Source organism: Sciurus carolinensis, chromosome 7, assembly GCF_902686445.1.
Source record: "Sciurus carolinensis chromosome 7, mSciCar1.2, whole genome shotgun sequence".
Lineage (NCBI taxonomy): Eukaryota > Metazoa > Chordata > Mammalia > Rodentia > Sciuridae > Sciurus > Sciurus carolinensis.
Genome location: NC_062219.1, coordinates 56,741,607 through 56,768,129, shown reverse-complemented (window position 1 = coordinate 56,768,129; position 26,523 = coordinate 56,741,607). Strand labels below are relative to the sequence as shown.

General features: G+C 34.6%; 1 protein-coding gene across 5 annotated transcripts in view; it reads right to left on the bottom strand.

Annotated features, from left to right (window-relative positions):
- Positions 1-26,523, bottom strand: part of Atg5 (autophagy related 5) — a 117,381-nt gene that overhangs the window by 88,448 nt on the left and 2,410 nt on the right. For all 5 annotated transcript variants that reach the window (XM_047558592.1, XM_047558595.1, XM_047558597.1 and 2 more), the window contains exons 2-3: positions 17,557-17,722; positions 8,314-8,441 (exon numbers count right to left, since the gene is read on the bottom strand). In XM_047558592.1, the coding sequence (XP_047414548.1) occupies positions 8,314-8,441; positions 17,557-17,664 (236 nt within the window). In that variant the 5' untranslated portion in view covers positions 17,665-17,722. The remainder of the gene's footprint in view (positions 1-8,313; positions 8,442-17,556; positions 17,723-26,523) is intronic.

Below are 26,523 nucleotides of genomic sequence, written 5' to 3'. Positions count from 1 at the left end.
AATGTGCCTTACTCTATAGGAGTCAATGAATACAAACAGATATAGAATAGCAATATGTTTCACCACTCCCTAAGCCTATTCTCATGTATTATGAAGTATAAAAATAACCAAGGGCATACCACATGCAAAAAGGCCATGGAAACCACATCCAAAGATCTAATTAATGGAATAATTTATAAATTTCCAGAAATTCACAACCTTACCCCCCAAAAAAAGAAAACTGAAAAAGATCAAGAAAAAATGCAAAACAAAAAATAAAAAACTGAAAAAAAGATTAGAAATAACAGAAGAATCTACAGTATTTACAATCAAAATGGTGAAGTTACTACACTTTCCAAAGAAAAATTACATGTTTTCACTAGAACATTTTGCTCTTGAAATCACAGTTCTAGTATCAAATGCTGTCACTCTACTATGTATGTTTAAAATCAACATCAATTATTTGCTTTATTTTATAATTCAAAAAAGTTTCAACTTCTCATTTTCACAGCCCATACTAAAAATTAGTTTACACAAAATAAAACTTCCCATTTAGAGATATTTCTTTTAGCAAAAAGGAAAGTGTTCCTAAATTTTGTACTTGAAGGTGTAAGCCCTAAACCATCAGGGTTTGCTAACAAATTATTCTTTCAAAAAGTACACTAAATATTCTATTAAAATAATTACTCTATGAAACTAACAAATACAAATTTTCAACAACTAAGCTGTGGTAACAAGAAACTTCTCTCCTTAAAAATGTAATGTTACAGCACCCTCTGCTGACTTACCAATTCAGTCTACAAGAAGAGATTTTTACATCTTGAGTTACATCAACACTTTCTATTCTCCATGTAAAAAAATTTTTTAAGTTAAAGGACTTGGGGGCTAGGGATGTTACTCAGTAGTAGAGTGCTTGCCTAGCACACATGAGATCCTGGATTCCATACACAATGCTGGAAGGGAAAAAAAAAAAAAAACCCTAAAGAAGATAAAGTTCTAATCAGATAAAATCTTCTTAGAAGCACTCTACAAATCAACACATATTTCCTAATTATTCATGGGTATATCACCATTTTAAATATTTTTCTACTGTAATTAGGACAAATTAACATTACCAATTAGAATAGGTAGAATGGGGGGGGGGGAATTTTTTTTTTTTTTTAAACTAAGAGTAACAGCAGGTAAAAAGAGACCTGAACTGAGATTCTTGAAAAATGGGTCAAATTTGACTATTTGAGCAAGTTCTTTTACTTACCAGAGCACCAGTTTTATAAAGAAAAGCAAGTCAGACATGGTGGTACACATCTATAACCCCAGCATCTGGGGAGATTGAGGCAGGAGGATCACAAGTTCAAAGCCAGCCTCAATAACAGTGAGGCACTAAGCAACTCAGTAAGACCCTGCCTCCAAACAAAACACAAAATATCCCAAAATAGGGCTAGGGATGTGGCTTAGTGGGGAGAGCCCCTGAGTTCAATCCCTGGTACCCAAAAACAGGAAAAAAAAAAAAAAGAAAGAAAAAGAAAGAAAGAAAGAAAAGCAAGAGGGGAAAACACACTTTTATGAAGTATTGTCCAATTCTGGAATTTAAAATAAGGCCAATTGAGATATTTAAACAAACAGAAAGAAAAACAAAGAAAAGCAAGGTGCTACTTAACATTCATTTACTGATCAAACATCTTCTCAGTACCTCCCATGTGCTGTTGCTGAAGCTATAAAAGCCCTATTCAAGCAACCTACAACAGATATTTAACCAGTTGTAACAAATAGAACAGAAGAACAACAATTTATTTGTTTATTTATTTATTGACACAGGGTCTCACTATGTTATCCAGGTTGAACTTTAACTTGCAATATTAGACCTCAGTCTCCCAAGTAGCTGGGATTATAGGCATATGCCTCTGGCTGGGCTGGACTGATTTTGACAATGGTGGTCAAGTATACCAAATGCCATTCCAAAATTTTACTCATTTAATTCTTGAAACGAGTTGGGAAATAAAGCTACTATTATCATCCCCACTATACAGATACAAAAAACAATTTGCCCAAGTTTATATGGTTATTAAGTGATGGAGTTGGGATTTGAACCCTGGTTCCTGGCTCCAGAGTCAGCATCCTTAACCATTATGTTACACAGTGGCAATATGAAAAGTATATAGTTAAATGCACAAGCTATAGAGAGGGGCACAAACACAGAAATGGTGTTTGGCTAAAGGAATCACAAAATAAGTGATACTTAAGCTAAAAGTTGTAAATAAAAGAGGATGAAAGACATGAGTAAATTAATTGGGACAAAAAAGCATGCTTGGAAAGAGCAAAAAATGATTCAGCAAAGAATATGAGCACCAAAAAAGAAGCATAAAACATCATTTGATATTCATGAAAACAAGTAATTTAGTTTACTTGAGGAGAACTGGACTTGCTGACAACTCTATGCATATATCATGCTACAGTGTTGGGTTTTACATTAGATGAAAAGGAAAGGTTCTCAGAAGAGTCACAATGTCATGTACATTTCAGAAATATCACTTATGATACTGAACAACATAAAGTGAAAGTAACTGGACTGGAAATAGACAAATTAAGAGGCTACTAAAATAATCCATGTGAAATGAGCGGGCATGAACCTGGACACAATAAGGAATTTAAAACACAACACAACATTATCAAAGTGTATGAGATGCACCAGGCATGGTGGCACACAACTGTAATCCCAGTTGTGGCTCAGGAGGCTGAGGCAGGAGGATCTCAAGTTCAGACAGCCTCAGTAAAAGCAAGGCACAAAGCAACTCGGTCAGACTCTATCTCTAATAAAATACAAAAGAGGGCTGGGGATGTGGCTCAGGGGTTCAATCCCTGGTACACTCCCCCCCAAAAAAAAAATTATATGAGATGCACTAAAGCACTGCTGAAGTCTAAATTTGTAACATCAAATGCTTATTATAAGAAAAAAGAATTCTGCAGATGGGTTGTGCAACATTGTGAATGTAATTAACACTACTAACCTAAACACATAAAATAGTAACTTTTATGTCATGTGACTATTACCAAAATTCAAAATTTTTTAAAGGAAAGAGCTCAAATCAATTACTTAAGTTCCTAAGGAAAGAAACTACAGGTCTGGAGATATAGCTCAGTAGTAGAACACATGCTTAGCATTCAAGAAGTTCTAGGTTCCTATCCAGCAATGCAAAAACAAGTAAAAGAAACTAGAGAGTAAGATTAAAAAAAAAAAAAAAGGCACAAATAAACCCACAGAAAGCAAAAGGAAGAAAATTATAAATAACAGAAATCGATGAAATTAAAAACAGACAAAAAAAAAAAAATCAACAAAATAAAAAGCTGGCTTTCCAAAAAAACTAAATAAACAAAATTAGTAAGTCACTAGTAAAGCTTATAAAGAAAGAAAGGCAGAAGGCACAAATTACCAATATCAAGAAAGAAACGGGAAATAGCACAATGGTTCATATGTGTAATCCTACCTATTTAGAAGGTTGAGGCAGGAAGATCACAAGTTCAAGGCCAGCAGAGGCAACTGAATAAGTTCTTGTTTCAAAATAAAAAGAACAACAGCAACAAAACAAAAAAGGGCTGAGGATATCACTCAGTGGTAGAGTGCCTAGCATTGTGTCTGCGTCCTGGGTTCAATCCTCAATCCTCATTAATACAATAAAAAAAAAAAAAAAAAAAAAGAAAGAAATGAAATATGAACTATCACTACAGATTTTACATTCATTAAAATATTTTACTGTGAGCAAGTTTATAGTCATAAAATTTAACTCAGAACAAACCGATCTTAAAACCCACAAACTACTGATACTCAAAAAGATGAAACAGACAAGCTGAATAGAACTATACATCAAGGAAACTGAATTTATAAATAAAGCTGGGGGTGAGGGGCACAGTTCTAGACTTCTAGCCCAGATGATTTCATTTCTATTTAACACTTAAAAAGAAATTAACACCATCTTACACACTTTTCCAGAAAAGCAAGAGGACAGAACACATCTCAAGTCATTCAAGTTCAGTATTATCTTAATACTAAATAACAGACAGTACAAAATTAGAAAACCACAATTTCACAAATTTAAGGTACAGAAATCCTCAATAAAATATCAGCAAACAAAATTCAATGATAAATAAAATTAATTACATAACACAATCAAATGGGATTTATTAAAGGTATTCAGTACTGGTCCAACATGAAAAATCATGAATGTAACTATTAATAGACACAAGCTAAAGAAAATTCATAGGGACAGGCTGAACATTCCTAATCTAGAAATTATAAATGCTCCAAAACCTGCTACTTTTGAGCATCAACATGACACCCATAAGGGAAAACACCACACCTGAGCTGGTGTGATAGGTCTCAATAAAATGCAGGTGCACTGAGGCTGGGGATGTAGTTCACTAGAACACAGGTTTATCATGCATGACACCCTGGGTTTGATCCCTAGCACCACACCCTCCCCCACCACACACACACACAATACAGGTGCACTAAAAACAAGTGCATAAAATCACCCTCAGGCTATGTGTTATGTACTTCAAAAAGAAACTTTTGTGTTTAGACTTGGATCTCATCCCCGATATCTCAGAATGTAAATGCAAATTTTCCAAAATCCAAAAAAATTCAACATCTGAAACACTTCTGATCTCAAGTATCTCTGATAAATACTCAATGTATATCTGGCTCAGAAAGTTTAACAAAAATCCAACACACATTCATGACAAAAATTCTCAGCAAGTTAGGAAGAAAATGACCTTAACTTGATAAAAGCTTCCTCCACAAAATTAATAAAAAAAAAAAAAAACTAAGCATACTCAACGGTGAAATAGACTAATAATTCCCCCTAAAATTAAGAACAACCCAAGACATTTGCTCTCACATTTAACACAGTACCATAAGATCTGGACACCCTGTAAGGCAAGAAAAAATAAAAAGCTTACAGGTTAGAAAGAAAGAAAGTGCAATTACTTCTTTGCAGATGACATAACTGTCAAGCAAGAAAATTACAACTGTGAATAAGTGAGCTCTGCAAGGTCACAAAATAATGCAGGAAAACAAAACCTATTTTAAGAATATTTTGTTCTTGCTACTATCAATGCTAATTTGACTTTACATAGTATTTAAACGATTTTTTTTAAACCAAGTATTTCAAAATCATGCTAACACTCTTGACTTTGACCTACCTATAGGAAGAGAAAGTGTAAATCTTACCATCTGAATACAATAAAAGTCATTATTTTTCAAGAACTTTAGTTTTCTGTTTTGGGGGGTTTTTCCCCCCCTTATAATTGAGAACTGCCCCTTTATATGAAAGGACAGGATTAAGTAATTAAATTAGGGGACGCTTTCTGGGACAAAGTCATAAAGGGAGAACGATTATTAGTTTATGCATTTTCTCCCTCTTATAAATTATCTAAACTGGTGTTTGATTTCCATTCCTACCTGTTCTACTTGAGTTTATTTAAAACTCCAAAGAATAGGGTATGGGTATAGGAAAGAGCTACTCAAAATAAATTCTGTTCTACTTGTAAGATACATGTAGTCTCAAAAAGTCCATGTTTTACAAAGCTTCCGTGGTAGCTGCTTTCCTACACTGAATGTAATACGCAGTATTAACCTACCCTAAGAAACCTACTGCTTTAATACCACCCACATTCTTATACTGATAAACAATTTTCAGGAAGATTTTTAACACAGAAGGAAACTGCCACTGTTGGAAGCAAAGAGAAAAGATCAAGACTTGGTTCAGAGGTTTTGGATTACATGCCTCTGAAAGTCATTCACTTCTCATATATATGGAATACCTAAAAATACCACAAGACAAGATATATGAAGTCATTATATTTAATGAATTTATAGCATGACATAACTACTTTTTAATCAAAAATAAAAAGTTAACACCCCAAAAAACTAAAATAATACTTGAATACAATTACTTTCACTTAAGCTCTTAGAAGGGAACAATTTCAATCTTTAATAAAAGATTTTCAGAAGGCAAAAAGTAGGAACATGGTATTTAAACCAAAATCACTGTTCTGCAGTAAAAGGGAGAAATGGGTCCAAGCATGATTTATTTATATGTTATCTAGAATACAAGCCTTTAAGATATAAACCATATTAAATATAAAATAACCACACAGGAAAGAATAAAACACCAGCTGAAAGATGATGACTTAACAATCACCAATTACTTTCCTTTAGATAAACTGAGGTTTCCCAAATTTTCCAGAGCTTCTCAATCAGGGGCAGTTTTGTTCCTGCCACAGGACATTTGGCAACATTTTTTATCATGACAAGGAAGTGTAAAGGCACTTGTAGGTAGAGGCCAGGGCTGCAGTTAAACTTCCTATAATGTACAAGGTAGCACCACAACAAAGAATTATCCATTCCAGTCTAGATGCGATGGCATACACCTGCAATCCTAGAGACTTGGGAGGCTGAGGCAAAAGGATCTTAAGTTCAAAGTCAGTCTCAGCAAATTAGCAAGATCCTAAAACACTTAGTAAGACCCTGTATGAAATTTTTTTTTTTTTAAAGGAGGAAGAGAGGTGCTGGAGATGTGGCTTAGGTTAAGCACTGCTGGGTTCAATCACACCGAAAAAAAAGAAAAAATTATTGATCTCAAAGTGCAAACAACAACCCTCTTGAGAAACTCTATAATGATAAAAACTGAAAAGATGTTAGTCACACAAATTCTTACAATCTTATAATACATATAAAGCAATACAATTTAAATGTCTAACTATCACATGATTAGAACTGTCAAGCAACTAAATATATCCTATTTCTAGTTACACTAATCTTTCCTCTTCCTGCCTTTCCCTATTACTGTCCTGATCATTGCTCCTTTACACTACTTTCAATCTGCCTTTCCATTCCAAAATCTCCAACTCTTCTGAGGGAAAAAAATACCAAAACACTGCCTTATTTATGCTACCAGAATTATATGATTTCTCACTAATCTCAAGTTTTAAATTCTCAAGGTTTCAAAAAGTCCTGAGTCTAGTATATAATCATGAAACTCAGTGTTCTTTTATTTAAAATCAAAATGCTGTAAAACTACTTTATCAACCTTCCAAATAACCCTAAAAAAGTGAAACTTGACCCACAATGCAATACAAAATGTCACCTTACATGTTTCTAAACCATTATGGAAAATCTCAAATTCAAGATTTCATCAGTACAAGGTGAGTTGCAAAAGTTCACACCCTGCTAACAAGTGGTCCTTGGATTCACATCAGCTGTACTTAATAAAACTACTACCTAACTACTTTCTTTCTTTTTCCTAAGTCTCTGTCAAATACTCACTTTAACATTCCCAGGCTGGGAGAAAACTCCATTTTTAACCTATTTGCACTTTTCAAATTCCATTTAAATCTTGTCTTAGTCTTAATTTTTTCATTCAACTGCATGCAAACAGCATCATTTCAACAGCTATATCCCAGCATACCTTGAACTATTTTTTAAACATTTTTTTCTGTAATTTTAGTTATTTTGTTGTTGCTATTATTGTTGTTGTTTTGAGGGAATACTGGGGATTGAACCCAGAGGTACTTTACCACTGAGCTACATCTCCAATCCTTTTTATTTTGAGACAAGATCTCACTAAGTTGCAGAGGCTGGTCTTGAACTTGCAATCCTGCCTCAGCTTCCCCACTCACTGGGACAACAGGAGTTTATCACTACACCCAGTTCATTAAATATTTTTGAAAGCAACATGAATAAAACTCCTAATAACAGAAGTACAAAAAATGATGAGCACACTAGGGTATTTTATGCCCAATTTTAGCATTTTCAATACCATCTTGAAAATGACATAATATCAAAATTATTTTTACATTAGAAGAACCTAAATACATTTCACTCTAAAATAAACCTCACCAAGATGTGCTTATGGCACAAAGTCTCCTAAATGTGGCAATCAGTTTGAAAAACATCACTTAAGTAATCATATGCACATAAAGAACTGTTATAAAGATTTTGAAACCAGAAACACAACTGAATGGTGTCACAGAGGTGATTTATTAACAGGGAAATTTTATATCTGGAAAAAAAAAAAAAACAACCTACCCATAACCAAATATATTAACATATAAAAATATATTAAACATAAATGAATCTGGCCAGTCACCCTTGCATCCAAACAGAAGGCAGAAATATTTAATATAACAGTCTAATAGTGGTTTAAACTTCATTTACAACCATTTACAATCTAGAATAGCATTTCTTTAAAGAACTACTTTTTACAACTGTTTGAGGACACTATACCTTCTTAAAGCTTCCATATGCTTAAAAGTTAATAATGCAGAAAATTCACTCACCATTTCAGGGGTGTGCCTTCATATTCAAACCATATCTCACTAATGTCTTCTTGTCTCATCACCTTCTGAAAATGCTTTTTCACTTTGTCAGTTACCAACGTCAAATAACTTACTCTTGGCAAAAGCAACTGAAATGAAAATTTGTAAAACCATATTTATTTAATAGATATTTAAAAACAACAGGCTTTTTAATATTAAGGAAAAAAACCAGATTCTTTGCTTTTTATTATTTTGAATATTCCATGTAAAACCTACTGCTTTTTATGGAAAATTAAAGGCTAAAGGTTAAGATGTTTGATTATCTTACAGGGTTCATTACTTTAAAGTATAGCTTATTACATACATGCCTATAATTATGGATGCAAATCTATCTGTAATCTTCCTGTAGCACTTACATAAAAATACAATGCAATTAAATATATTATTTAGGATATTTAATAGTTCTGTCAAATTTAACTTAAAATGATTCACCTTAGTTAATTAAACTGTTCTGAAAAGATAATTGACTTCACAACTTTCCCATCATGTCTTGAAATCTAGGGAAGAGCCACGCCTAATCCCAGCTATTCAGGAAGCTGAGGCAAGAGGACTGGAAGTTCAAGGTCAATCTGAGGAACTTAGCAACACTCTGTCTAAACAAAAAAATAAAATGGGTTGAGGGTGTAGGACAGTGGTAGTTAACCCCTGGGTTCAATCCCAGCACTGGGGGAAAAAAAAGAAAAGATAAAGAAATCTAAGAAAGAATGTTGGGTAAAGTCTTAACTAGAATAGTTTAAAGGAAGTCTGTTTTCCCACCAGAAGAGGATCCAGGAAGAAAACATGAAAATAAATTTAGCAAAACTGGTTATGATTTTTATAAAGAACCCACAAATAGATAAAAAGAGGAGGGTGGCAAAAAAAATAAAATCAGGCTTTTCCTCCTTTGCAACAGACACTCTTAACCTTTTTTTTTTTTTTTTTTTTTTTTTGCTTTATTAATCTGCTCTCTTTTGCTGTTAAAATTGTGTTGTTTATTCTCAGATACTTTTATGAGTCTCTGTCCCATCTTTCATGTTGGCTACTCAGGAGGATATCTTTTGATCAGTACATAAAGTAGAACTACAGGGTTGGCTAGTATATACAGAGAAATATTCTTGTTGAAATAATTGACATTTATTCTCTGAAACCCAAGATAGCAGACTCCCATTAGATAGGAGACCACGACAGTGGTCCTAGGAGGTACAGGGTGCAGGAATATAGGAAGGAGATAGTTGGTATGCTCTAGTATGGAATGGAAGGCATTAAACACTGTGAACATGATGTTGGATAGCATTATAAATTCATCAAAATTCATCCTTTATAAAGAAATAACCAATGAGCTGAGGATGTAGCTCAGTGGTAGAGTACTTGCCTAGCACGTGTGAGGCACAGAGTTCCTCTGTTGCTAGCATGGAGGGATAAGAGTGGTGGGACAGGGATGATCAGTGAAGAAAAAAATGGAAACTAGTACTATACATAAGGAAAAACTATATTTTTTAAAGTATTATCACCTCTGTTTTACATAAATAACTTGCCAAGAGAATATGTTATTAAATAAATAGCAGACAGGATTCATTGGAGTCTTTCAGAAATGACATATCAATACAATGTGATGTGGCAATCTCTCAAAAAAAAAAAACAAAATCAAAACATCAGAGTAAATTAGTTGTATTTTAAAAATAAGGAGTATATTCTATTAGTCTAGTAAGGTTCCAGAACTACAATTTAAAATGATTATTAAGTATTATTACAGAGTAATAATGTATTTCACAGAAAATAATATTAACCTATAGAGATGGTAAGAAGGAAGACATATTATGTCTAAGAGCATGGATATCAGATCTTGACTTCGCAGTGTTATATTACATTCCTAAGGTTCAAGATTGCACAAGGATTTCTTCTTAACCATAAAGAATAAAGAACATTAGAATGAACTTCTATTAAGAAAGGGATGTTTGTTTGTTTTGTTCAATGTTGCATTTCCACTGCACTAACTAGTATCTACTTTGGAGGCACACAATAAATATTTTCTAAAGGAAACAGAGTTGCCAAAGGTTGAGTGGAGCAAAGAACCAAGACTAATAATTAAAACCAATACCCATTCTTAGGGGAGAACCCACATTGAAATAAAGTTGCACTCTTCTGATCCACACTGAACTGTGGGAGTAATCTATAACTAACATAAATATCCATAATAACCCTAAGAAGTAACTCTTAAGATTTAAGAATGACTACCTATTACACATACAGATATAATTTATCTAGAAAAAAAAAAATATATATATATATATATGAAAAAGAAAGAACAAATAAAAGGAATGACATCAACCTGCCTTGGATCTACTCCTCTTAGTTGGGCTGGTGTAGCTCAGTGGTACAGCTCTTGCCTGGCTAGCTCAAGGTCCTGGGTTTGATACCCAGCAACAATAGCTTTTTAAAAAAAACAAAAACACCTCTTCAGACTACTATTGTTTTTCTTAGGTGATGTCTCATTGGCTTACTTCAAGTTCCTTAAGGTGGCAAAATACACCTACAATAAACATCATTTTTAAGTGTAGAATTCAGTGGCATAAGTTACATTCATACCATTGTACAACCATCACTACTATCCATCTCTAGAACTTTGTTTTATATCATTCCAAAGGGAAACTAACCATTAAACAGTAACTCCCCAATTCTCCCTTTCCCCAGCTCCTAGTAACTACCATTCTACTTTCTTTCTCTTTGAATGTAACTACGTATATCATGAAAGTGGAATCATACAGTATTTCTCCTTTTGAGTCTGGCTTATTTCACTTAGTATGTTTTCAATGGCTTTTTAAGTTCTTTTAATATGAAAAGTGTTAACCACATCTGGGGAAATTATTAGCTACCATGGGACTGTACTGTGTCTTATTCCTCACTTAGCACTGGTATAAAATACTCAAAGATTTAAACACTAATTCATTTTTGTCTATACAACTTAAAAGGAATAAAAGTTTTATACAGTTGTAAGGAATACTTATATTTCTGGAAAGGGTAGCTATGCCCTTTCTTGGAGGAGGGGATCAAATCCAGGGGCACACTACCATTAAGCTACATCTCCAGTTGTTGGTTTTTTGTTTTGGGGGTTTTTGGTTTTTGTCTTTTAATTTTTTGAGACAGAGTCTCAAAAAAAGGCTAGCTTCTAACTGGTAATCTTGCTGCTTTGGCATTCCAATACATTAAGTTCTACTCTATTCAACAATTTTCAGTTACCAAACTAGAGACTTATCTAGGATAATAACATAAGTAAAATATACTAAAATTCTATTCCACTTTAATGTGCACAGGTATCATACTAGGCAATACAGATAAGGAAGGCCCTAGAGAGACACACAGTCCTTCTGGAGTATACAGGCTAAAAAATGAAAACATACTAAATATAAAAATTTACCAGAGATGAATGAAATTAAGAAATAAGGAATGTCACAACAATATGTAGTAAAGCAATTTAATCTAACTTAGGGACTCAGGAGGGCCTTGACAAGGAGCATATTTTTAAGGCAAGAATAAAAGACAAACAGGAATGCAAAAAAGGTAGACATGGATGTATGGGTGTGCACAGAGGTAGAAAATACTTCTGCCCTTTGCAGATAAAGGACAATGCAAGACAAAAGGCATGGAGTGAACACAGAAACAGAAAGATGGGCACATTCAAGTGTCTAAGAAGTTGAATATGACAGAAATGTAGAGAGCTGGAATAGAATAGTACATTAGAGGAAAGAGGCCAGATTATGGAGAACCTTGTAAACTATATGCAGGACCCCAAGGATTATAAAAAGCCATTAAGGGCTTTAAGTGAACAGTTGACAAGATGAGACCCATGTTTTAGAAAGATCACTCCAATTATGGCTGAGAAAATGAAGAAGGAAAGACTAAAGCAGGAAAACTGGTCATTGCTACATAACCCATGCATTTGAAGTGGTGGTTTGAACTAAGCTGTAGCTGTAAGGATGAAGAAAATCATGTAAGTCTGGAAGATATGTAGTCAAATGGACTGTTACTGACCAAACATCAGGGATATCAAAAAGAACCATGAAAGGATGAGTCCTTTCATTAAATCTTACCAGGTTTCTGATAAGAATAATTAGATGAATGACAAAACTACATGACAAAATGGAAAGGGAATAATGGCAGATGACCTGGTGTTCTAGGGAGAAAGATGGTAAGTTCTTTTTCAAACACACTTTGGGTTCCTTAGAAATATCTAAGTGAGGACCTCCAACAGACAGATACATAGGTCTGGAGGAGTTGTCCAGGCATGGTAGTGTACCTATAATCCTAGTAACTCAGGAAAACCTGCCTCAGCAATTTAGCAAGACCCTCAGCAACTTAGTGAGACCCTATCTCAAAATAAAAAATAAAAAGGACTGGGGATATAGCTCAGAGGTAAAGCTCTCCTGGGTTCAATTCCCAGTATCCCCACCCCACCAAAAACAAAAACAAAGTGCAGGAGGAGTATAAAAAATATAAATGCTTGGCAAAGACATAAAAATGAACAAGAGCTTTTAATGAAAGTAGTGTGAAAAAAGAGAAGGCAAACCCCTAATATGTGTCAACATTAAGGAACAAATGAAAAAACAAGGGCTAAAGAAAAACCGGGAATATGAGGCACGGAAGACCAAGAAAGACAATTTCACAAGATAGAGAAAATAGCTAAAAACAACATCCAATACTACTCAAAGATAAAGCAAATGTAAATCCAAAAAGACTCCATGTTGGGCAGAAAATAAAATCATCATTAGTGACTTTGGTGAAAACATTTTTGTTGGGATAGTATCAAAATGTGATTACAGTGAATTAAGTGGTAGAAGGAAGAGAAAGAGTATAAATAATCTTTTCAAGAAGTCTAGCTATAAAGGATAGCAAGAAGTTGACAGGAAGACAGGGTCACAGACACTGTTATTTTAGGGAGAATTTATGACAATATGAATATTGTGATGAAGCCAGTGGCTAAGAAGTTGGAAGTAAAATAGAAAGCAAATGTAGAAATATGAGACACCACCAGTTTCCTGAGAAGGCAGGAAATTGCATCCAGAACATACAGAAGGTTGGGCTTTGCCTACAAGGAAAGGTAGGGATGTGGCTTAGTAGTAAGCACTTAAGTAGCAGACATGAGGTCCTGGGTCCAATATCTCCTGCACAGAGGCCAGAGGGTTGGGGTGGGGTGGAGAGGCAACACAACAGACACAAAGAGAATGAGATATTAAGTACATGTGAATGCAGATAGCCACATTTGGTGGCTGAAAAGTGCCTATCACAGAAAGTGAGGTATAAAGAATGTATAAAGAATGAGATCAGGGCTCAGAGAAACAGTCACAATAGAAAAGAACTGACAGTGTTAACTACAGAAAAGTAAAAGGACTAATGGGCCAGGCACAGTGGCTCATAGCTGTAATTCCAGAACCTTGTAATTCCTAGTGCTTGCCTAGCACACACAAGGCCCTGAGTTCGGTCCTCGCTCTGAAAAAAGAATAAAAAGAGCTGGAGATAAAGTTCAGTAGTAGCTCAGTGGTAGAGTATCATTGGGCTCTCCCCAGTACTACAAAAAAAGAAAGACTGATAGGTAATGTTTAGGCTCCATAAGACTGGTAATATTGTTCTGATCATATGATTTCCTCTAGTAACAAATCACAAAATAAGAATAGTCACAAAAGAAGAATGCAAATTAGTACATTTTTATATTGGATAATCTAAATGAAATGCAACAGTTTATATGAATGTGACAGAAATAATAAAAACTGAAATTAGCTTCTAACCATTTTCTTCCTTAAATTCTCTGCAAAATAAAACCTAATTCTCAATAACATATTATATGAAGTAGGCTGAAAGAAGATTTATGCAGAAGTAACAAATCAAAATGCAAAAATAAAAAGGAATATATTAAGCATTAAAAATATTTTCTGAGTTAGACATGGTGGTGCATGAATTCAGTCCCAACTGAGGCAAGAGGATCACTAGAACCCAGGAATCCAAGGTCAGCCTGGTGGGCAACATAGCAAGATCTTGTCTCAAAAAGGAGGTCAGGGGGAGAAATAAATACATAAAAAATATTTTCTAACTTAATTTTGCAATAAAAACATATCTGAGTATAACTATAATGGCACTAAAACACTCACCTATAACTTGAGAAATAAATACATAAAAAATATTTTCTTAATTTTGCAATAAAAACATATTTGAGTATAATTATAATGGCACTAAAACACTCACCTATAACTTAAGACCAGTCACTACTAACACATTTATAATTATTTGAAAAGAAAAATCAGGATTATGCTACATGGGTTTAAATCCCCAGTTTTCATTAAATATTTATTACATATATGCCTATCAACCAATGTTCTTCAAAATCACAAATTCTGACAGCTAAAAAAGTTCCTCTGGGTGAAAAATGAGTACTAATCCAAGAAAATACAATAATTACCTATAACACAAAATATCTTCCTCCTACAGTTACCCCAACACTTGTCACTATTTTCAACGGGATTAGAAACAGCTAGAAAACAACATTACACTCTAGTTCTCAAAAATCTATTCATGTTTAAGCAGATTTATATGTAAAGGGGAATTTTTTTAGCCATAAGAAATACATCAAATATCAGGGTCTGATTTAAAAGTAAACCGACTTACATAATTTATTTCTCAGTTGTTACCACTTTGATTAACTATACAAATACTCTTAAGACACTATGAAAAAGCAGGTCAAGGTTAAAGTTTCAATTAAATCAACAAAAACTAGTTTGGAAACAAAACATAAAAGACTAACATGTTAAAGAAAAATGGAAAAAAATCCAATAAAGGAAATTTTTCTATAAATAAATTATAATCATACTTAGTTAATCCAAGTTTTTCTAAAGACAGAAAACTGTTGAGATTTCCAAATTACTTAAATGTCACCATTTGATCCAGCTATCCCACTCCTTGACCTATACCCAAAGGACTTAAAATCAGCATACTACAGAGATACAGCCACATCAATGTTCATAGCTGCTCAATTCATAATAGCCAGATTGTGGAACCAACCTAGATGTCCTTCAATTGATGAATGGATAAAGAAACTGTGGTATATATATACACAATGGAATATTACTCAGCTATAAAGAATAATAAAATTACGGCATTTGCAGGCAAATGGATGAAATTGGAGAATATCATGCTAAGTGAGATAAACCAATCTCAAAAAACCAAAGAATAAATGATCTTGCTGATAAGCGGATGATGACACATAATGGGGGGTGAGGGGGGCAAGAATGGAGGAAGGAAGGACTGTACAGAGGGAAAAGAGGGGTGGGAGGGGTAGGGGGGAAGGAAAAAATAACAGAATGAATCAAACATCATTACCCTATGTAAATGTATGATTACGCAAATGGTATGCTGTTACTCCATGTACAAACAGAAACAACATGTATCCCATTTGTTTACAATAAAAATAAATTTTAAAAAAATTACTTAAATGTATGTGTGCCAGCAACAAGATTACCTGCCTTTTTTAAAATTATAATTTCTAGTAAGAAAATTCAAAGAGAAGATTCCAACCAGAATTCCAGAGTCTTTTGAGAGTTTTAAGCACCATTTACACATCCCATGCCAGATGCTGAGGATGCAGAGAGGTGTGTTCCTACACCCAAAAAAGTAACTGACCAGGTTCCATAAGTAGTTTCCTCCAGCAATCTGAGTAGCTAGAATAGGCTGAGGAGTAGTACTGTCTCTCAGACAGGCAAGGGAATAAGCAAAGGTCAAGCTTCATTCAATTGAAACAGAAGAATAGCTGATCATTCCACATATATTTCCTCTTTTCCACATCCTCTCTAAGTAAAAAAACAATAGTATATGTAATTGAGACCCAAAAAGAAAAAAACCAGCACAACTGAAATCTGCCTATTTGTGATTCTTTATGAAATAGGCACGGTATTATCTCTAACTGACGGACACATAAATGTGTCTGTTACTATATAAAAGCACCTGGAGAGAAAAAAATTCACTCTAAAATCAGAAGATAACCTGAAATTCATGGGGTTTTTAATTTAGTTGTGTTGTTGTTGTTCTTAAGATGGGGTATCACCATATTGCCTAGGCCACCCTTAAACTTATGGCCCTCCCACCTCAGTTTCCCAAGTAGCTGGGATTGCCAGTATACACCAATGACTTTTAAGTACTGAGAACTGAACCCAGAGACAATCTACTCACTAAGCTACATTCATCACTGAGATACACCCTCAACCCTTTCAAAACAATTTTTCAAAAAAATTTTGAGACAAGGTCTTACTAAGTTTTCCAGACTATCATCAAATTTGGGATCCTTCTGCCTTGGCCTCCCAAGTCACTGAGTTTACAGGTATGCACCACCATACCCCACATGAAATTCATTTTTAAAACAAGCAATCCATTAACCCAAATCTACAAGTCTATATGCAACAACTGATTTTACATATATATTTTTTAGGGGGAGGATGATGGAGAATGAACCCAGGGCTTCTTGTCTAACACACACTCTACCATTTTGGTACATCAACAGCCTGACTATATTATTAAACAAATACCATATGTTAGTTCATACATAACACTAATTAGCTTGGTGAACATAAGAACAAGTGTGTATGTATATGTACACATTCATAAGTTCACTGAGCTTTAAAAATAATTGACTATCAGACTGGAATCACTTAAACACAAAAGAATCCAATCTGAACCTATTATTTCAAAATAGTTTCCTACTAAAAACAGCAGTTTACAATCCCACTAAGAGATTTATTATATATATGTATATATATATATATACAAATGTGTGTGTGTGTGTGTGTGTGTGTGTGTGTATATATATATATATATAAATAAATGAGAAAAAAAATTTTTAAAGTGTCTATATGTATATGCTGCTAGGGATTGAACCCATGATCTCACATATAGTAAGAACACACTACCACTGAGCTACACTCTTAATATGATTTCACTATCATAAGTCACAAACAAAAGTAAGTCAAAGTGGCATCATATTGTATCAACAGTGGTTTTATACTCTGGGTGATAGAATTAAAAGTGATTTTTATTTCCTTCTTTTTTGCTTATCTTTATTTTCTAATTTTTTCCAAAACATGGATTAGTTTTATATAAAACATTAGATAACAGCTTCCAAGTTCTTAAAACCTTATTTACAAAAATGGACAAAATTAAAGATTCCATTTGCACCATCATCATACTTACATAGTATGGTTCTGCTTCCCTTTCAGTTATCTCATCTTGATACAGAGTGAAGCAGGTTGGAATTCGTCCAAACCACACATCTCGGAGTACATCTTTGTCATCTGTCATTCTTCCAGGGGTTGAAGCAGTACATATAGGCTAAATTCTTTATTCAATCAAAGCCAAACTGAAAATAAAATGAAGAGTATTAGTCAGATCTTTGCAAGGATAAATGAACCTGCTACAAAATAATAGGAAAAAATGAATGCCACAAAAAATATTCACATTAAAAAAAAAAATGCATGACTGTGCTGGACGCAGTGGCATATGCCTATAATCCCAGCAACTCAAGAGGCAGGGCCAAAAGGTTAAGGTAAAAGGATTGCTGGAGTCTAGGAGTTTGGGGCCAGCATGAGCAACATGGCAAGACCCTACCTCTGTTAAATAAAATTTTTCTTAAAAGAAAAAGTAAGATCAGCATTTTTTTAAGAATGAATGCAAATAATAAATACAAAAATTCTAAATGGGGTATTATTTAAAAGATTCAAAGAAGTAACCAATTCAAAATTTATGTGAGCTGGGCATGGTAGTGGCATACTTGTAATCCAAGTGGCTCAGGGGGGCTGAGTCAGAAGGATCACAGGTTCAAAGCCAGCCTCAGCAAAAACAAGGTGGTAAGCAACTCAGTGAGAGTTGCTAAATAAAATGCAAAACAGGGCTGGGGATGTGACTCAGTGGTTGAGTACCTCTGAGTTCAATCCCTGGTACCCCCCCCCAAAATTAAAAATAAATAAATAAAAATTAAAAAGGGCAGAGGATATGTCTCAGTGGTTGAGTGTCCCTGGGTTTAATACTCAGTACCAAAAAAAAAAGAAAGAAAAATTCATGTGCAAGTAAAGTTTATTATATATTCAAGTAATGAACCACAGTCAACATGAAAACTATACTCACATCATCATTTCAAGCATAGAAGAGTCTTACTGTTTACCTAAAGAGGACCTTTCACCCACGATCTGATTCCTGATAGCCAACTCCCCAGGCTCATTCTCGCAATTACACCTGCCCCATGCAATATATTTAACCTCTCTTACTCCAGATACTGTCATTCTATCATTCTTCCTGCAAAAAATACTTGCTCATCTTGGAAAAATCTGTATATAAACTTATTCCCCATTCTAAATTTCATCTGACCCACAATCTAATCACAAAATTATTTCCATTTTTATTTACTTCCTTTAATATGGCAAAAGTAGTCCCCTAAACATCTTGCTCTGTGTCCTACTATTCCCCTGGCCTAGTATGCTCACCTATTCAAATCCTACCCCACCAAGCTCACAATCCTCTGCCCCAGTGAAATAGTAATTACTTCTATTCTGAGCTCAGAATACTCTCTATACCACAAACACAGTGCTAAACCTGCAAATGGAAATATTTTAGTATAGGTAGAAGGACATGGCTTATGATTTCTATAATATACCAGTGTCCATCAGTGGTAATAGTCTACATTAACCAACACAATACACTAAATGAACAAATACTGACATAATACTGTTGATAATAAACACTTCAAGTAACTCAATACATGGCACCTAGATACCAATATTCAATATACTCATCCAAATAAAATCTCCCATCTTTCAGTTAATTCACAATTTATCATAATGTATCCTTTGAAAAACTTCTAAATAGTCATATGCAATCCTCAGCACTACAAGAAAATTTATATATGAACAAATATTAATTAATATTAATACTGTGCTATTCAAGGAGCTTGTTTCTTTTCCCCAGACCAATGCCAAGTGCTTTAAGACCACCACAAGTTAATTAGTCAAAAAGAAAAGTTGGAGTCCAGTTGAATGCAATATCACCTACAGGTAAATAATTGAAAAAGATAGAAAAACATCTGTCCAACATAAAAATACTGTGCAACAGTCAAATCAGGTAAGAACTCTGGTACTTTAAATGAATCTGGCCAGGAATGGTTGGGCACACCTATAATCCCAGTAACTTGGGAGGTGGAGGCAGGAGGATTGCAAGTTTGAGGCCAGCCTCAGCAACTTAGTGAGACCCTATCTCAAAATTAAAATAATAATAATAATAATAATAATAGAACTGGGGATGTACCTCAGCAGTAAAGCTCCCTTGGGCTCAACACCTAGTACAAAAAAAAAAAAAAAATCCAATGTTCTTTTTAGCATACCAGTATATTAACTGTTACCAAAATATGTCCATAAGAACCTATTTTAAGCAAATGATACATGTATGCAAATTTCATGTAGTTCCACAGTGTTAGGTTTAAATTCAAACATTGAATTTCCTTCTAATTTTACATATCACACAAAACTAACTTATTGGATACAGGAAAGACCTCACTACTTCCTGACTGCATTAATAATTTACTCTTTTGAAATATATTTACTGGGCTGGGGTTGTAGCAGTAGTAGAGCACTTGCCTAGCACACGTGTAGCACTGGGTTCAATCCTCAACACCACATATAAATAAGTAAAATAAAAGTCCATTGACAACTAAAAATGATTTTAAAAAATAAAAAATAAACTTTACTACTGGTAGGAATAAATGAAATATGAATTATGGCAAATAAGTAAATCTAAAATTGAATTGATAAAAGGAAGTAAACAATGGTTTCCACAACCATGATACAGTCAATAAACCAACTACAACTGAGATTCTCCTCCTGTTCAGGAAGAAAGCAACAATCCAAGGCAAAGCGCTCCTTTACTAACATACTGAATTTTAATTTTTGTCCTTTTCTTTTGTTTTGTGTTTTGCACTGCTAGAGATTGAACCCAGGGCCTGTGCATGACAGGCAAGCACTATACCACTGAACTATATTCCCTACTCATTTTAATTACAATTTTAAAGTTCAAAAGTCACTATCAATATTTTGATGTGGATGATTTTTCTTCTCAGAAAAAAATATAATTTAAGACACTCAAACTTAGTGGGAATGATTACTTAAGTAAAGGAATCTCCAGGTTCTTCCTTTCTGCTCAGGCACTGGCCTTTTCAAGAAATAATCTGATTCCAGGACACCATTTGAGCCATAAACCAAAATATCATGCATGTCGATATAGCTTCCCTCTCTCCAGTCTAAGGTGCCAGAACATTTGACCAATCTATTATTTCTTTCCATGTCATTCTCTTCTATGACTCTCTTTCATGTATCAGAACAGTAAAAAGAAATGGCAAAATTCTCTTCTGAGTGTTTCTCCCCAGTAGTGATACAAAAGAAAGGGAGAAAACCTCAAAACCCCAACTACAGGCTTATGTTTTAGTCTTATGTTCCAGCAGTTTACACCAAAGTTCTTTAGCTGAGTTTTAGATACAAAAATAAAGTGAAAAATAAATTGGCAATGTATTTCTCATATACCATTGTTTCTTACATATATATTCCTTATAGGAACTCAAGGGTTAAAGTGACTGAACCAAGACAGTTTAAGATGTAATGAGGTAGACATGATACAAAACGAACTCAGCAAATCAGGCTACTTACTGCCTCAAAATATGCAGGCTCAATTTTATAAAACCTTAATCTTTCAATATTAATAATCATCTACAATGAATTATGAGAAAAATGTATCCAGTCAAATAATAATTAACTCAAAATATACAAAATAATTGGTGATAAATAAAATTAGAGGATAAGTTTTCAATAATCCTTTTGTAACCAGAAGCAAAAAAACAATTTCCCTCCTGATAAGCGATATAGTTTCAGGATTAAAAATGAAAAATGGGACATCAGAATGCCTCAATTCAAAACCTAGCCCTATGTTATGGGTTGGAATGAGAATGAGTTGGAACTTTTAGGGGTAAAAGTTCCTACTTGTTAATGCAGGAATATTAAGAGGTAAATTGATGAGATTATGAGAGCTGTAACCCAATTCTAATCCTAATTTGAATAGACTGACTAGGTGCTAACTGTAGGCAGAGACAGCAGGCTAGAGGAGGCAGGCTACTGGGGGTATGCTCAGAAACAGTGCACCTTCCTTGTGGTCCCCACCCCCCCACTTTCTCTCTCTCCTCTTCCTCTTTCTCTGTTTCCTGACATCCCCCCACCCCTATCCCCACTCCCATGAGCTGAGCAGCTTTCCTCTGCTGGGTCCTTGCACCATAATGTGATGCCTCCCCCTGGACCCAGAGCAATGGAGTCAGCTCTGAAACCATGAGCCCCAAAAATCCTCATCTAAACTGTTCTTCTCAGGTATTCTGGTCACAGCAATACAAAAGGTGATTAAAACATTCTATCAATTTACTACGTGACTTCAAGTAAGTCACTTATATCTTCTATTTTTTTCATCTGTTAAATGGGAAAAAAGCATTCAAATTAGATCAGAACTAAATTATACACACAAACATAAAAGTCTAAAATATTGAAAGACTTTAAGAGGCACTGGGATACAGCTCACTGATACAGGGTCTGCTGCTTAGCATACTTGAAGTCATGGGTCAACTCCCAGAACCAGGGAAAAATAAAAAATATATATATTTTATATATATGTATATTACACACACACACACACACACACAAAAGATTTTAACGAAAGCATTATATAACACATAGGAATTATAAGAAAAAGAAAACCTATCCTAGCATGATGTCACACATGTGTAATCCCAGGGACTTGGGAGACTGAGGTGAGCATTTCAAGTTCAAGGCCAGTTTTGCAAGTAATCAAGACCCTCAGCAACTTAGCAAAATCTTGTCTCAAAATAAAAAATCAAAAGGACTGGGAATGCAGCTCAGTGGTTAACACTCTTGGGCTCAATCCCCAGTACCAAAAAAAGAAAAAAGGGAAAGAAAAGCTATAGCTAACAATTATGCATTGACACTGCTAATAACCTTCAATATAAAGTCAATAAAAATGATTGACATGTACTACTTTATGGCATATGTTGGGGGAATATGAAATAACAACAGTTTTTTAAAACTTCAGGTGTTTACTCAGAAGGTATTATAAATTTCCAAATCTAGTAAACATACCACGACTTTCATGTCCTTTCCATGCCTTTGTCCATACTGGTATTCCCTTTGCCCTAAAGCAGACTTCCTACTTTGTCTTCCAACTTAGACATCCTTTAGGACCAGCTCAAAATAACCTTTCTTCTATGCATGCCTTAGGTAGAATCTTCCTTTTCTTCACTGCACCTCTACTTTTTCTCTATTTTAGTAGTTACAAGCTTATGTTAAAGGTATTTACTTGTATATATCTCCTCCAATAGACAGTAAGGCACTTCCTTAGTGAAAAGGATCATATCTCACTCATGTACCCCTGATACTTAGAATGGTGTCTCTACTATAGTATGTGCTCAAAAATGTTTACTGAATTTGAATGTTAGAAAAAGTACATGAACACAAAATTACAGAACCAAGCAAAACTATCTGCCACAAAAGAGGTAAGCCAAGTCAGATAAGTTAATAAAAAAATCAGGTACTAGATCATAAACATTCCATTTTACAAATGATGAATTTGAGAGAAAGAGTTAAAATTATTTTTCTAAAGCCTTGTGGCTAATAAATGGCAGTCAACCAAGTATGATAGTGCATGCCTGTAATCCCAGCTACTCAGGAGGCTGAGGCAGGAAGATACCAAGTTCAAAGCCAGCCTGAATAAAATAAAGCATAGCTCATGACTGGGGTTGTGGTTCAGCGGTAGAGCACTAGCCTAGCATGTGTGAAGCCCTGGGTTCAATCCTCAGCACCACATAAAAAGATTAAAAAAATATAATAAAGGTATTGTGTCCATACACAACTAAAAAAATATTTAAAAATAAATAAAACATAGTTCAGTGATACAGTGCTTGTCTAACATGTGCATGGCTTTGGGTTCAATTCCAAGCACTGCTTAATAATGAAATAAATGAGAGAGCCAAAATTGAAAGCAAGAATCAAATTTCCTAATCTCATATTTTCCTTCAAACCCTGATTGCCAACATTCCTTCCAACCCTAAAACATCCATATGTCTATGGTATAATTAAATGTTACTTTGTGAAAGCTTTCATAACGAAGAGGGGGAGTTAAATGCTAATGTATCCTGTAGTGGTTAAAGAATTTTTAAGTACATGGAATTTAAAAGACAGAATATGAACAGAGAAGAAGACAAATTCAGATGCTGCTCAATTTATGATGGGGATACATACTTCCCCATAAACACACTGTAAATTAGAACTATCTTAAGTTGGAGATGCATTTGTTACACCTAACATACTGCACATCATAGTACAGCAAAACGGTACACTGCTGAATATGAGTTGTTTACCCTAGTGATCCTATAACTGACTGGAGCTAGAGCTTACAGTCAGGTATTACAAGGCAGTTAAACCACATCTGGATAACATGGGGGGGGGGGGGAATCAACAACATCCAAACTTCTAAGAACAGTTTCTAGTGAATGTATTTCACATTCACCATCATAAAGTCAAAAAGTCCTAATCTGAAACACATTAAGCAGAGAATTATCTGTACTTTAAGCAGGGCAAAATAGCATCAATAAAGGCAGGAAGTAGGCAAGAGCAACATATATGGCAACCTTTTAGGAAATTTTATGTCAGGAAGAATAGTAGATAATAAGAGTTGACACTAATGTTTGTATATCACATATGATTCTAGGCAAGTCACTTCCCTAAGCCTCAATTTCCTTTATCTATGAAATGGAATTAACAATACCCAAGCTACAAGGTTGTTCTAAGAAAAAAATTTATAAGGTATCTGATCTAATGGTCATATAATAAGTACTAAGAAATGCAAACTATTACTATTCTTTGAGACTAGATCATGAAGCATACCACACAGAAGATTATGAAGATCTCAAGTTCATCCACCAGACCTATAGTCTGTAAGATTTGATAATGATGAAATAAAAGTGATTATCTAGCAGCAGTGCTCAGGAGAGCTTCAAATAAGAGAGAGGCTAGCCAACAACCAAGGCATAATGAGTGCTTCAACCTAGAATGTGAGTGAACTGGTGATATCTTCCCAAGGAAGAATGAACTGCGGGTGAAAAAGATTGACAGATAAAGAACACAGAGAATGTTTAAATGTTGATACAATAAATTAATGAAGGGTCTTTGAAATCAGACTAACATGGGTTTAAACTTTGACTTCCACCTACCAATTTTATGTCCTCAAACAACAAACCCACTTTCCCTAAAATCCATATGTAAAATAAAGATAATTCTAATTATCATAGGGCATAGGTGTTTAGTTTATGGTAACCACTCAATAAATGATGTACTTATAATGCACACGGTTTCCCACTCAAATGGTGCATCCAACCAATATGTTACATGGTTTCCTCAAGTTTCTATGGCCTCTATGCTGGAACACTCTTTCCCTTTCCTTTTGGTCAACTCTTTAATTCTGTCTTGAACAACTTAATCCTTTTAAGAGTCAGCTTAATATCTGCTACTAAGAAAGACTTCTCCTGAGCAGTCACCAGTCTAAATGCTTCAATAACAACATGTACTACCAAACATAGTAGTATTTGTTTATTCTGTCTCTTACCCCATAAGCGGTTTTGCAATTTTTGTTAAAGGACAGTGAAAAAGATATCTAGGTAAACTCTTCTCTGAATCAGGACACACTTTAAATTCTGGAAATTTAAAAAATAAAGTCCGCAAATCTTATTATTTAAGAAAGTTTTCCCACTACACACTACTACTATCACCATTCATTCAATTCAGAAGGCATAAAAATCCCAACCAATGATGCAAACTACTGGAAGTAAAATTCTTGAGGAGACAGAGCTGGTTGACTGCGCTATCTATACATCTAGTTCAGGGCTTGGGACTGAGTAAGTACCAGTAGATATCTGTTTACCAATTGGTCATTCGACAAATGGAAGTGTAAGATAAAATGCACCATTAACAGTCCTTTTCACACTATCTACCATGAAAGGCTAGCCTACTACCTAAAGCTTTCATTTATTTATTTATCTATTATTTTACTTGTTCATTTATACTAGGGATTGAACTCTACCACTGAACTACATGCCCAATTCCTTTTACTTTTTATTTTGAGGCAAAATCTCACTAAACTACTATGACTGGCCTCAATTTTCGATCCTCCTCCCTCAGCCTCCTAAGCGGCTGGAATTATAGGTGTGTGCCACCACACTCAAGTTTACCAGGAGCTATTTTTGCTGATAAAGTCCCCAACTACCTAGAAATTACTTAAAACATCAAATACTGACTATAATAAGTTTTCAAACAACTAAAATTAATAATCTATGCTGGATTCCACACTGAGCAGAGTGTGGCAGCATAGGCCTGTAAATTCAGCAACTCGGGAGGATGAGACAACCTAAATTCAAGGTCAATCTCAGTAACTTTGTGAGATCCTGCCTCAAAATAAAATGAAATAAAAGGAGTTGAGGGTATAGCTCAATGGGTGAGCACCTCTGGATTTGATCTCCAATATCAAAAAATAAATAAATTTACAAGCACCCTCAAACATGGATGCTAAGTACTGCCTAGTTTTCCTACACTTCCCTGGTCTTTTTTTTTTTGGGTGGTGGTACTGGGGATTGAACCTAGGGGTACTCTACCACTGAGCTATATCCTCAGTCCATTTCATTTATTTTGAGACAGGGTCTCACTAAGTTGCCCTGGCTGGCCTCAAACTTGCACTTCTCCTGACTCAGACTCCCAGTTCACTACAATTACAGCTGTGCAGACACCACAGGCCCTGACTTTCCTATATTACTACTCCATACCTCCTCCTCCCTCAAATTTCCAAATCTCCTTCCTCATCCTCTCTCAGTTAATGACTTTGCTTTCTATTTCCTTTTATCCTGTTACTGTGGATCAATGATTCTCAGTAACTGTATTTAAAGGCCTCACCCTGGAGTTGGGGATTTTGTAAGCCTCTTCTAAATGTTGGAAGTGCTCCAGGGTTCAGTCCTTGAACCACTCCCTTGGAGATCTTTCTCCTGACCTTAAAGACCATTTATAAATCTTTAGTTTTCAT